The sequence below is a fragment of the Tachypleus tridentatus genome, chromosome 6, assembly GCF_004210375.1.
Source record: "Tachypleus tridentatus isolate NWPU-2018 chromosome 6, ASM421037v1, whole genome shotgun sequence".
Lineage (NCBI taxonomy): Eukaryota > Metazoa > Arthropoda > Merostomata > Xiphosura > Limulidae > Tachypleus > Tachypleus tridentatus.
Window position 1 is genome coordinate 28,014,539 of NC_134830.1, and position 14,302 is coordinate 28,028,840.

At 32.6% G+C, this 14,302-nt stretch overlaps 1 protein-coding gene across 1 annotated transcript in view; it reads left to right on the top strand.

Annotated features, from left to right (window-relative positions):
- Nucleotides 1-303: 303 nt before the first annotated feature.
- The window catches only part of LOC143252143 (uncharacterized), a 44,734-nt gene continuing 30,735 nt past the window's right edge, over nucleotides 304-14,302 (top strand). Inside the window, exon 1 of the mRNA XM_076503832.1 lies at nucleotides 304-580. Within this exon, the coding sequence (XP_076359947.1) occupies nucleotides 481-580 (100 nt within the window). The 5' untranslated portion in view covers nucleotides 304-480. The remainder of the gene's footprint in view (nucleotides 581-14,302) is intronic.

The window sequence follows — 14,302 nt, forward strand, 5'->3', positions numbered from 1 at the left end:
GTAAATTCCACATGAAATTGAGTGATTGCATATTTTACGTGATACTTTAGACATTGGAAATAAACAGCATATAATACTAATAATGAAACGAAATATTATAAAAAAAATTGAAGGCATACAAACAATGTAAACTTTGTCGGTAAGGAAAGTTTTACTTCACTGCTGCTTTAATAACATTTATTGAGTTCTTCTTGTTTTTGAAACAAATATTCTTCTAAAATAATTATTTCAATGAAATGTGGATTTTACAACCATGTATTTATTCTACGTGGTCCCCTCTAGCGGCATGCTGACGTTGTCATCAGAATCGGCACACCCGATTCAATAAACCCAAACAACACTAAAGTTAGGGTTAAGTTATTAGATGAGGGTGTATAGACGTGATGGTGTTGCTGTCGTAGAGTGTGATGTAATTTTACCGATACAGTTATAAGTGCTGTTGTAGGCTTGCAGTATTTTATTAAAAACGAAATAACCACCATGAATGTTTTGTGTGCAAGTGATCCCAGTTTTCTAGCCAACAACATGTTAACAGCAGACGATTTCAATCTTGCTACTGCTAGTAGTAATAGCAGTACCGGTGAGATACTTTTAATGTTAAACTAGTACCATTGTAATTTGCAATTAGATACTCTCGCTTAATTTTACTGTGGTTTAAGTACCCTAATTATAGTTTACTTGTTCTCGTAGGCCAAGAAAATGTATAAACTTATAAGTTTTTCAGTGTTCATTATTGTGCTTATGAAACATAAGATACAGTACTGAGAAGTTTGTTAATAATATTTTTATTATGATACTTATTGTGTTACATGTTAGATAACGTAAGACACTTAAGTTGTATACGTAGGTTATAATGCTTAATTTATAACTGCAATATTTTGTTGCGACTTTCATGCAGAAGTTGTATTATATCAATTTATAATGATGTAAACTTCAAGGTAATACTAATATTGTATTTGGCATTGCAGAAGTTGATAAGTGATAAAGTTTTCTTTTTTATCCATGTATGTTGATGTTTACAATGAATTGTAATTCTCAATGTTTATCATTTTTCAATTAAGTCAGTCCCATAACACATTCACATACAATTTTATCAAAAAGCAAAAAAAAGTTGTATTTCACATGATAAACATCTATTTAAAACGTATCTCACGTATATTGTTGATTTATGTTTTTAACTAAGAATTTTGTTCCAGAGTAAATCACATGCAGTTTCTTCAGCAGGATTCACATTAAATAATCGTAATAACTGATATAATTTCTAGATCCTATATCGAATAGATACAAGGTTCATGTAAAACAATGAACAGTAATTAAATACATATTATGTTTGAACTAGATATTTTGCTTTGATCAAACTTGAGCATAGTTTGCTTAAGACATTGGAAAAGTATTGCACAAACAACAATAGATAGTCTCTGTGTTCTCAATAAAAGTAAAATTAAACATGTCTTGTATCCATTAATATCCCATGTTTCAATGCATGTAACTTTGAACTAAATAGTTTTCCCAGACCAGCTTATGTATAATTTCCTTAAGATATATATACAAGTATGTATTGTAACGTTATATTAATGCTAATGCTTTCTGATTCTCTGTTACAACAGAGAATCATGTATCTTAAGTAGAACAATGACTGAAGTATGAAAAAAAAAGGTCAGGTTAGAGCACTCGACTCATAATCTGAGGGTTGCGAGTTTGAGTGCCATCACACCAAACATGGTCACCCTTTCAGCCATGGAGACAATATGGTGTGATGGTCAATCCCATTATTCATTGGTACAAGAGTAGCCTAAGTATTGGTGGTGAGTGGTGATGAATAGCTGCCTTCTCTCTAGTCTAACGCTGCTAAATTATGGACAGCTAGAGCAAACAGCTCTCATGTAGCTTTGCACAAAATTCAAAACCAAACAAGCCAAAAGAAAATGTGTGTGTGTGTGTGTGTGTAATTTAGATATTGAATACTTTGATTCTTTCATCTGTGTTTCTTAGGAATATTATAAATGGGCTTATTACTTTTTAATACCACTAATCTTTGACATTTAACAGGTTGGCTGAGAAATAAACTTTATTTATTAAGTATATATGATAAAGATAATATATGCTGTTATGTTAAATGTAGGTTTCATATTTACTAATGGTGTTATGGGGATAATTGAATATATCATTGTGCTCTATGTATAAAATCAGGTAACAATCTGTGAGATGCTAAGTATAATTTTGCAATTTAAGTTAGATTAATTGATAGTAATATTTCTATTAAGAGTAAGCTGTGTAGTTGGAGCAAAAGTCCAACCTCGCAACCAATATATACATGTGTATAGACACACACAAAAAACATTTTAGTATATCATGGCTAATGACATATAAAAATAATGTATATTTTGAAATCAGATTTTTTTATTTCTTTTATCTATGTAAGGAATGTATGAGGCTAAATTTGTGATGCATTCCAAATGTGAGTTTTGAATTTCTTTTGCATTACAGTAACCTGTTAAACTAGTATTTTTTGTGCATTCTTAAAAAATGTTGTTAGTAAGAAATATGTTATATTCACTGTGTAATTACAAGCAGTAGTTTTATGTTGTTTTAAAACATTGTTCTTGATGTGAACTTTCTACACTTATTGGTTTTAAGTTATTAACCACCAATATTTGTTTGAGAAAGGAAAGTATACTTTCAACATAGTGTTACAGAACACTAGCCTTTGTTGACAGAGTTGGTACAGTTGAAGTTCTTCCTGATGGCAAACATGAAGGCATAGAAAACTCATGTCTTCATTATGATGAAATCCATGGTACCTATTATGTTAGAGATTTTAAGCAGAAAGGTAACCTGAATTTAAAAGTTTTCAGAGGAATTGCTTGGAAATGGAACATGTGGAACAGTGTAAAGATTCAAAGCATGCACATAACATGAAATATGTTTAAACCATTCATATGTCAAGAAATGTAAACATGAACTTCTCCAGTTATAACAAAATAATTGCAGGAAATAGTAATATATACATTACATTTAACCCTTAAAACAGTTTAATTCACTAATAAGATATTGGTGGTTGGGTTTAGATATCTTGAGTAATAACAAATTGTTAATGTAGACTATTTGAGTAGTGGTTTTATTTAATTTCACTTTTACTTGTAAATTTATATATTTATAATGAATAATCTTAAAATAATATTGAAAACATATACGAAACAAGTTACATGAATCCATGTGATGCCATAGTAAAACTTTTCAAGACAATTCCAGTTTGTGTAATTTTTTTTTTTGCTATATTATGACAAGATATGAACAATAACAATTCACAAACTAGAACAATGTAATAACTTTATTACTGATAAAGAAAACAGTTTGTCTCTGAAAACCAGCAGTGAAACCTTTTACAAAGTGGTACAGAACATTAATTTAGTCTTTCAGAGCAAAGTTGGTGCAGGTTGGTGAAATATTTTCGTCTCAACAAGTATGAATATCAGTTTGTGAGCATAGAAATTTCATATCTTCATTGTGATCAAATCAGTGGTACCTGTTGTGCTGCATAATTTCAGGAATACTGAAAAGACTGTTTTTATGTTTTGTATCTTAACAGAGAATAAAAATATGACTGCAGTCAAATGTAATTAGGAGAATTTCTGTGAACCTGCTCAACAGTAACAAAGCTTCAGGATTGTACAACATAAATTCAGATATATGCAGTATCACGTGACCAGATAAATGCAACATTGCTTTTATTCAGCTTTAAAAAAGCTTACTATTTTATGCAATACATTTGTAAAGCTTTCAAGGAGCTTATTCATGCTGGTGATCACCAATTTCGTTATTTTATTAAGAAGTTTGAAATCTGACGATAAAATGTACTTTGTGGCAAAGAAGTAATATTAGGTTAGATAATTTAAAACATTAAACTGTAAGAGTAAAGTTGCCAAAAACATGAACAAGGCTTTGTTAGACAAACTGGCCATAAACGATAATTATTTGATTATAAGTTCCAACTTTTAAAGTAAGGAAAAATTTGTTTTTAGTACAGGTATGATGTTTCATTCTCAAATTCACAAATTTTAATGGTAAAGAAGTAATGGTCAAAATGTTTTATCTGTTCTAAAACAAATTTTTCTTACTGTGAAAGCTGTAATAATTTGTAATAAAATAATACATAGTAAGTAAACTCAAAATGAAACTTTTTTAATAAAATATAATTGTTTGGTAAAATATGTTGTAAAGCAGTGTACTATCTTAGAACTGAGTATACTAGATTGATTCCATAATCTGTGTGAAATATGAGGAATATTTTTGAAAAATGTAATAATTAGAACACTGAAGATGTTTAATTATAATAATTAAAACATTCATAGATAATACTTTCGTATTAACCATCAAATGAAAAATGGTCCTTTAAATATTTTCACTTTTCAGTGTTATATGTGGTTAAAGCTAGGAATACACTTTTTGTTAACTGTTAATAAATTCAATACTATTATGATATCATTAAAATAGCCCAATCCGTTACTATTTAAGGCCTAATTTCTTTAGCGTTATGCTTTCCCCTGTAGGTTTACATAAGTATACCTGCGTGTTTGAAATTCCAGTGTTACTTGAAAAGTAAATCAGGAACATGTTTAAACTTATATTTTTATCAATAAAGAAATGTATTTCCATTTTCTTTAAACAAAAAAAAACAAACAAACTATAAAGCCCAATGAACTTCTTTTGTCTAGTTTCTCAATGCTAAAGTCGTGAAAAAACTTTTCTTCTGAGTTTCTGAAATCGTGTCCCAAGCCGTTTCGTTCCTTCAGCGAAACTTCCTCAGTTGGTAGAAATGAAAAAGAATAGAAGGTTCTTGCCAAACCCTGGGTCTGTAAAAGAAATATAAATGCAAAAGTACTTTGAAACACTTTGATTCCTTCGTCAAATACATTTCTTTAAACCAGTTTGTTTAGTAGTAGTAACGTCACTAGCAGTGCTTAGTACGGTGGTAATTCTTTAGAAATGACTAATATATAATCGTCTTATTGACAAGTTTTTATTCACTTATCTGCAAATAAATATTTCAAATTGCTATGCTAAAACATCTCGAAGGCAACCACCATAAACGGCTCGCTCGCTTTACCTAAACCATTTTCTTATCACCCCCCCCCCAAACTTCTTAAGACAGAAGGAACTCAAATTTTGTAAAGGTTTTATCTTTGATTAGATTTGAACTTCATTATAAGTAATTATGGCATTTTCAAAAACCAAAAACAGAGTTCAAAAGTGAGTTTCGCTAAGATAACTGTATTTGGAACAGCCTACTGGCATACTCGTCTGATTTAATACACCTCGGGGCTACTGCTGACCTTGACGGAACAACTTTCGCCGAGTCTAGGTTAAAAAACTCGTTTTTATCGAAGACACCAGTCTTGCCATTCAGCGTTTATTTAGTAATTAAAGCGATATTTTGTACTTTTGTTTAAGAATTTATTTATAAAAAGAACGAAATAGAATACATAATATTCTAAATCAAACGTCGTTAAATATATAGTGAATAAAAGTAATTTGCCTTAAAATAATTTTAAAGTATTTGCATGTAAAACGTGATTGGTAGTATGAACTTTTGGCTTTAAATCATATAAATGTTTTCTCGTTGTTTTTATGATAAAAAATAAATTGTATTGCATTCACGCAACTTATAAATGGCTTAAAGTCCTAGTAAGATTGATTGAGTCTTATTCGAAAGGCAGTTTTTACAAATTCTTGTATAGAGCTAGGAAAAGGTAAATTAATTTTTATGTTTATAGAGATATACGGATTTATAACGCTAAAATCATGGGTTCGTTTTCCATCGACAGGCACGGCAGATATGTTTTTCTATAAGAAATACGTATACACCTTTAGGGTGACACCGTACAGAAACTTGTTCACCCACGCATTCCCTCTGTGTAATGTTTAAAAAAGGTGAACGACCCAAGCAAGAAAAAAAAATCGCCACTGATGTTTAGCTCAGCACTTTTAGAAGCTACAAACTCTTTCGAGAAATCTTTAAAAAAATTGACTAGAAATGTTAATTGAAAGAGAATGTCTCGAAAGACTAGTATAGTTTTTTGTTACAGATCCAGGCATAGCAAGTAGGGAGAACATGTATTACACCTGTGCACAATAAACTTGTTCCGTTTGTAAACTGTTTCGTAACAACCTGTTACGGTACATAATACAAACCTGTGGTACGTGTGTAATGTTTACATGTATTTCCTCTGATTTACTGATCAGTTAAAAGTTCAGTAATATAACCACTAAAGGACAAACCCATGTACACAGCAACCAATAACATAACAAATAAGCTAGATTTATTAGGTTTATTGACATAAAAGTTGTCTCTACTTCGCTAAAATTTCATTTTTTTTTTCATATTCATGCAATATAGTATTTAAAATAATGGTTTTGTGGGAATGGTCGTAAGGGGAATAACCATTAGGTCATGTTTCAGGTCAAATTTGATTCATTTTACAATATTTTAATAATAATAGTAAAATGGTAAGAAAAATTGTGTTTAAATAACTCTGCTGTTTCCAAAACTTAATTTAATAGTAAGACAGAATGATTTTATTTGTTATCAAAACAGTTTCCAGTGCTAACATCTTGTTGCTTGATTGGTTTGTTGGTCCATGGCCATGAACGTCAGTTCAGTTTTCCATATACTGTGAACTTGAAATGATGCGTGCTTATTAAAACAGTAAAATTTTCAGACTTTCACTTAAATACAAATGTTCTCACCATTCTAGAATACGAAAAATAAGATATCCTTAATTAAAGTAGTTGAAAAAAAAAAGTTCCTATTTCAGTTTCTCGAACTTTGTTATACTGTTAGGTTATCCAAGTTAGGCCTACAGTGTACTTGTGTTACATAACATTGCTGTAACTTCTTTTGCGTATTAATTATCGATATTTCGGTTAAAGTATAAAATTTTGTAATTAGAGCTAAAATTCTTGGTTGTTTTAGTTACAAAAAATATGGTTAAACGTAATAAAGTCTCTTGGTTGATTTTAGAATAAGTATATCTACGTAACTGAATTTAAAATGTTTGATTGTTTTGATGGTCATTGGTCTTTGAATCACGTAAATATTAGTGGTTCTTATAGTTCGTGCTTCATATTATGGATATAAACTATTGCTATAAAAATGCAATTTTCACATTTAATCTGTTACATGAAGTCCGTCATGTAGTAAAGTTATATTTATTCAGAGATGACGTAAAGGTCTGCTTGTAAAAGTTAACTGCACGTCAGGAAATGAAAATAGTCATAGTTAACAAGCCTGGTAAACTTTTGAAAAAAGTTCTTAAACCCACTTGTAGATTTCTTTGCAGTTTTGTTACATCTGTTACACTCCAATTTTCCCTATATATCCTCAAGAATAATGTTTATAAAGTAACGCCACTAATTTGGGCTTTTATTACTTTTAGCGTAGTCTCAATGCATGCACAAGTTGGCATGAAATGTAAACGGTAACTACTGTTACGTCTACAAATTGCATATGTTTCTATATATTTTCTTCTAGACACGTACGTACCAAGAGGTGAAATCGTCATTTATTGACCATTGTTAAACTGTTACCATGGTAATTGCATATATCACTAAGCTCAATTTATGTATACCAGTCGTAAATAAAACATAGCGCTTATTTAAAATGTTGCCCCCCCCTCAGTGGATCATCGGTAAGTTTACCGACTTGCAATGCTAAAATAACACTTGTATTTTCATATGCATATATGAGTACTGAGTTTAGAATCATGTGATAAAGTGGATAGACCAAATTTCAAACACTTGTTTGGACAAGAGCAGGTGGTTAGAACGCTCGACTCGCAATCAGCGGGTTCGAATCCCCATCCAATCAAACATACTTGCCCTTTCAGCCGTGGAGGTATTATAATGTCTGTTCAATCCCACTATTCGTTGGTAGAAGAGTAATCCGAGAGTTGGCGGTTGGTGGTGATAACGAGCTGTCTTCCCTGTGATCTTTCGCTACTAAATTAGAGACGACTAAGCGCAGATAACCCTCGTGTAGTTTTGCGCGAAATTCAAAACAAACAACACTTATTTGGAAGATTGTAAAAGGCGAAAGATTAATACTAATTGAAGGGAAACCTGAAAAGGGCCAGACTTTTGTGGGACACTCTGGCCCAAAAGCACTACAACTACAACATAGTAGCCGACATGAAAGCTAGGGATGGAGGAAGAGGTCTTGTGCACCTGACTCTCCTGGGTATTTAAAAAATTCAACATACCCAAATACCCACAAAGAAGTGAAGATTGTAAAAAGAAAAATTCAAATATAATGCGTAAATTATTTACAAAGTTTATTTTTTAATATTAACGTATTTTAGTGCATTTATTTAAATATTTCATTTGTGAAAATACTTAAATTTTATGAATATTATTACAAGTGGGATTAAAAGTGGTGATCTGGTCACTCAGTCATAAATTTATCATTTTAAACAGTTAATATATAAATAACAATTAAGTTTTAGGCGTAAGAAGTATGATACTAATTTTCCTCTGATCGTTTGGAAGTATTCAGTTTATGAACCAGTCTGAGATGTTTGACGTAATGAACTACCATTACAGTTTAATCTCCTATAGGTTCTAACATGAATGAAAAATATTCTTTTTCAGAAGTCATCTCTTCAGAAATTACCAGAATGATGTATAACGTGTTAAAACTCGGTGATTGTTTCAAAAGACATTTGTTGCTATTGTGTGAAATTAGGGGTAGAAAATAACAGAAAACACTAAAATAATTACAAAGTATTCTTGCCATTGTGTGATATTTACAAAACTATGAAAGAAAACCTCCAAATAAGCTCACTTTAATCGTGATGTGTCAAGTTTATGATTTTAAAATACTGTGTGGTACGCGTTTAATACCCGTCTCTATCCATCAAGATTTTGAAGTATACAATCTTACGTTAAAAGCTGTTTTTTTTTCTTTCTTATGTATCAGTTATTAAAACATTTTGGAAGACGTCCATTATCTTTATGCAATAACAGTTTCAATGATTTAAGTATGAGGCCTGGTACGAGTTGGTGGTTAAGGCACACGACTCACAAAATACATGTAGCGGTTTTAAAGCCGTCACCGAACATACTCGCCCTTTCAGCCTTGGGTAAATTATAATGAATTAGTCAATCCCACTTTTTGTGAGAAAAAATTAGATCAAGAGTTGGTAGTTAGTGGTGCCTCGCCACTTCTAGCACAGATGGTCCCCGAGTAACTGTGCGAGAAATTACACGAATAAACATGTTTAATATTTATATGTATTAATTGTCGCATATTATTTATATGTATTACATAAAACTTTCTTGTGAACTGTTTTCTTAAGTGAATATTTTTGTCTACGAAAATCGTTTATACGTGTGTTTTTTGTTTTTAATCGTATATCGCACGTCTCGGCATTTTGCTAGAATTAAAAAAAAAACGCACTGAGATTAGTCGATATGGGCATATTCCAGAATTTAACGATGCTAAATTCACTTTGTAATTACTAGACGTCACGATTTTGTCAACCGTGCCTCAACTCTGGAACAGTTGATATTTTCAAAATGGATGTTAGACAAAAGAAAGTGTTTTCAGAATTGTAATGCGCACACATTGGAACATAAATGTAACAAAATTCAATCACTCTAACAAAAAAAGAAAAAATCAACATTGAAACAGCAACAAATTTATTTCAGCGATTTCGAACAATAATCAAGCATCATTTCATTTTCATACTAAGTCTGAGGATGAGTGGTTGGTTGCTCGAAACGTTGGTAGTTGAAATAAATTTGTCTGTGAAAATGTTGCGTTTTTACCGTGATTTAGCTTTTTAAAAAGTTAATTAAACAATTTGCTTTACAGTTGTGCCTAACGTAACACACATTAACATGTTCCGAAATTATATTTAAACTTCAGGTATCTCTTGTTTTAAAAAAAGTGTGTAATACTGTTAAAATGTTATAACCAAGAAATTAAATATGTATCTAGCAGACAGAATTCTGAACAAAGTCTTGAATATTATTCGCATGATAATGACCAGGTGTCCTCATTTTTTACCAATTACGTTGACACCTCCTAGTTGGTACAATGAGTTGTATATTCCGTAGTGTTATGACAATGGCTAACAATCCTGTGCTTCATCCTACATCATGGTCACGAGCTGACCTACATTACAGTATTAAACACTCATTCAAGATATATCCATGTTCAGATATTTTTTGGTATCTGGGTCTCTTCCAGAGGTGGCTACTTGTCCACGTATTCAGTGAATCGCATCACGCATTTCTCTGTGCATGCACGTTATGCGAATTTAGCACTTAACACCTTACAGGAACATACGGCTGAGTTATACACACAATAGTGTAAAGTGCTATTATAAGTGCGATTGTTTCCATTCTTCACACTTTCACCTTTCCTTTAATTGTTTTTTCTTCTCTTGTATCACCCCAATAAACTTTCTCTCTTTTTTATCACCCACAATGAAAAGAGAGCTTCAATAGTTTAACTTATTCAAACCTCCAGGTATGACAGTTTCCTAGTATTGTCTCTTTGAGTCTGTAATTATTCAGGTTCGAGCGTGACTATAAATCTATGAATCCATACAAAAAGAAATTTCTGAGTGTACGTTTTGGATAGTGGTTACGTTATAAGGATGACAGTTAAATTCATTACTAGGTTAGACAAGATTTGGGGTGGACGCTGTTGCGTAGTTGCTTTCCTTCTAACGTATCGGTTCAGCATTTAGGATGGCAAGCGTAAAGCGTTTGTTTGAAGACGAAACAAACACATTTTTCGAGTTCAAATGACGCATTTATGTTAAAATTAAATACCTTCCTAAGGTCTGGTTTATTAGGTTTTGTAGGAGCTTGTTTTATATATAAATACTATTAAAACGTCTCTGGCTAGTAAACGTATTTCCCAGGTCAATAAAACGGGAGTGCCGTATAAGAATCCAGGCGGAGGGTAAATTTATTGGGAGGTTAATGGGAGTTTTTCCTTTTTCATTCTTGGGTTTCTAAGAGTTAAAATGAAAAAAAAAAAAAATCAGTCTACAATGGAACCGTTTATTCCAGTTTTATTTCCCATATTTTAACACACATTAAAATAGTGCAAACGAGATATTTTACACACGTATTGTTCGCAAAGTATATGGAAAATACTAAAAGTTGGAGGGAAGAGGCAAACGATATTACTACCCAAGGCAATTGCTTACCTCATCTATACCCCCTGAAGCCGGGTCTGAGAGAATTAAATTGTTGACTATTTACATGAATTAAAAAAAAAAATCACTTAAAACTATAGTAAACAAATGGAAGTATATACCAAGAAACAACAGCTTGTTATTGACTGACAGTTTGTGAATCACTGGTAGACTTCGAAGATGATCCGAAGGATGGCCCAGAATGTAAGTCACATCAAAATTCGCGCTATTATTGTAATTAATTTGGATGACTTTGGTTGTTTGTTTTTTCTGTTGGTAAATAGAAGTGGGTGGGTAAGACCTGCAGGTGATCCGCTGGGTCTTTTGCCCCTCCGAAGTGATCCCCCAACGAAAAAGTTTGCGAATGAGATAGGTGATTTGCATTACAGAACTAACAAGCAAACTTCTTACGAGGCTATAAAAGAAAAATGCAGCTCCTGTGGTGTATACATGTAGCTCGCATTTTGTACTCGTAATATTTATTATGAATTCGTTCGTTGTTCAAAATATGTCATGACTTCATATAACATGTGGTCTAAAATACCATTTAACTGATTTTATTTTACGTTATTCTCGAAGTTTGTGGGCACAGCCCAATATGTAGCTGTCTGATGAACAACAAACAGTGCTGGTAGTAAGTGGATAATAGGTTTCACCGTACACCGTAAGCAGACGCTCAGCTGTATTGAACAATGAATGGAAAGTTGAACATAGAACTGAGGAACAAAATACAATTATTTGTAAAATAAACGTATCGGTTTTTTACTTTATATATCATCATTAATTATGCAAGTTGTGTTGTCAGAATTGCATGTTATTGCCTTCACACAAGTTATCATTTAGTCCAAACAATTGAACTGTTTACAGAATACAAAATACTGTATGGTTTTCCTGTATACAAACAGACAACCCCACGATATCTGTTTTATCTCACATGATCATCTTTACTGTAATGATTGTTTTCAACAAATTTATAAAACAGTGAATTTCATCCTTAGAAACATTATTACAAACCTGTAGGTATCCACTGCATGTTTTGTAGTTACCTTGATTCCTGTTTTGATGTAATCGTACTCGACCGTTTGAAGCCACCTACAGATTACGAAATGCGTATTTGTCACAAGTAGCAATGCGGATTCTAAAGGCAGATATATGCATTATTGATTAAATTGTTCGTTTTGAAGATCTGTCTACATAAAAAATAAAACCAGACTAACTATGGTTCATTATACGCTGCAAGCACCGTTTTTTTTATTGTTTAACACGTGCGTCCGATTTCATTATGCTGTTTAACGACTCGGTTTAGTAAAAGTTTTAGTTATAGTCTGTAATGGATATCCATACTGAATCTGTAGTAATTTATTCTCTCTGTTTGGTTCCATTTTACCTGCAGATACCACAACACGTGTTTCGGCTGAACATTAATAATCTTATATTCTTCACTGCAGGCCCGACATAGTTGGGTGGTTAAGGCGTTCGACTCGTAATCTGAGGGTCGCAAATATGTTAAATTTATAAAAATTGACAATGCATTTTGCTAGATTGTCTGAACATTCGTCGGTTCAAACCTTATGGAAATTGAACCATATGCATCAAAATACCAACTTCTCGAATACACCATTTCCGTTAATCCCCAATATGTAAATCGAGATGATTATTATATTGGCGAAAACTTTTTTTTGTGTTGTTCTTTTTTGTTACTGAAACATGTACAGTGAACGAGGTGTATTTCGATCGAGTGAGCATATTAATATTGGTCGAGGCTTGCAACAAGTATGTAAGTCAAGGTTGTACGGCGCGCACAGTTCCATTTTACATGTAAAGTAACAATGTGGCCGGAATGTTTTTGAAAATATTTGTTTTGTTTTTTTAAATTTCGCACAAAGCTACTCGAGGGCTATATGTGCTAGCCGTCCCTAATTTAGCAGTGTAACACTACAGGGAAGGCAGCTAGTCATCACCACCCACCGCTAACTCTTGGGCTACTCTTTTACCAACGAATAGTGGAATTGACTGTAACAATATAACGCCCCCACGGCTGAAAGGGCGAACATGTTTGGCGCGACCGGGATGCGAACTCGCGACCCTCAGATTACGAGTTGCACGCCTTAACACGCTAATTTGAAAATGAAAAGCAACACGATATCGCGTTTATCAAATTGCGGGTTTTAGTTGTCACCTAGTGGAATAGTGCACCTACTTAAGAGACTGGGGACTCTAAAGGCACAGCAGTATGTCTGAGGTCTTAAAACGCTAAAAATCTGGTTTCAATACCAAGTAGTAGCTTAATATCATAATATGTTTGGACTTTTCATTTTTTGGCTAAATATAACGCAAAAGGTCGTCGAAACCAAATTAACCTCTTGCATCATAAAAACGTGTACCACTTATGAAATTTACACATATATTATTATGTATCAACCTGTATTCAGCAAAATATTTATTAAGAATATTTTTTATTTCTTAATTTTATAAAACTCAAGAATGTAATTTGGTATAAACGGCCATACGTTTAACTGAATTTTGTCCTAGCTTTTTATTCGTATAAATGGATTGAGTCTTTGACATACGTTTATCCTGGTTTGGCCAGGTGGTTAAGGCACTTGACTCGTAATCTGAGGGCCACGGGTTCGAATCCCTGTCACACTAAAATACGCTCGCCCTTTCAGCCGTGGGGGCATTATATAATGTGACGGTCAATCTCACTGTTCATTGGTAAAAGAGTTGGCAGTGGGTGGAGATGAATCTCTCTGGTCTTACACTGCTAGATTAGGGACGGCTAGCGCAGATAGCCCTCAAGTAGCTTTGCGCGAAATTCAGACCAAACCATACTGCCTCATCCTGTACCTCAAACTCGCACATTTTTGAAATAAACGTGTTACTTATGAATTAGGTCAAGGTCACTTGTTAACTTCAGCACGAAATTTATTTCATAGTCTCGCGTATGAGTAATTCATTCCAGTTATTTTTTTTTATATTTTCCTTTATCTGTAATGCCATGAAAAGCAAGCATAAAGAAAAAAGAACAAACCGATCTGCAGTTAAGGCATTTTCTTACACAGTTAAATGCTAAATCCTGATAATGGTATTTA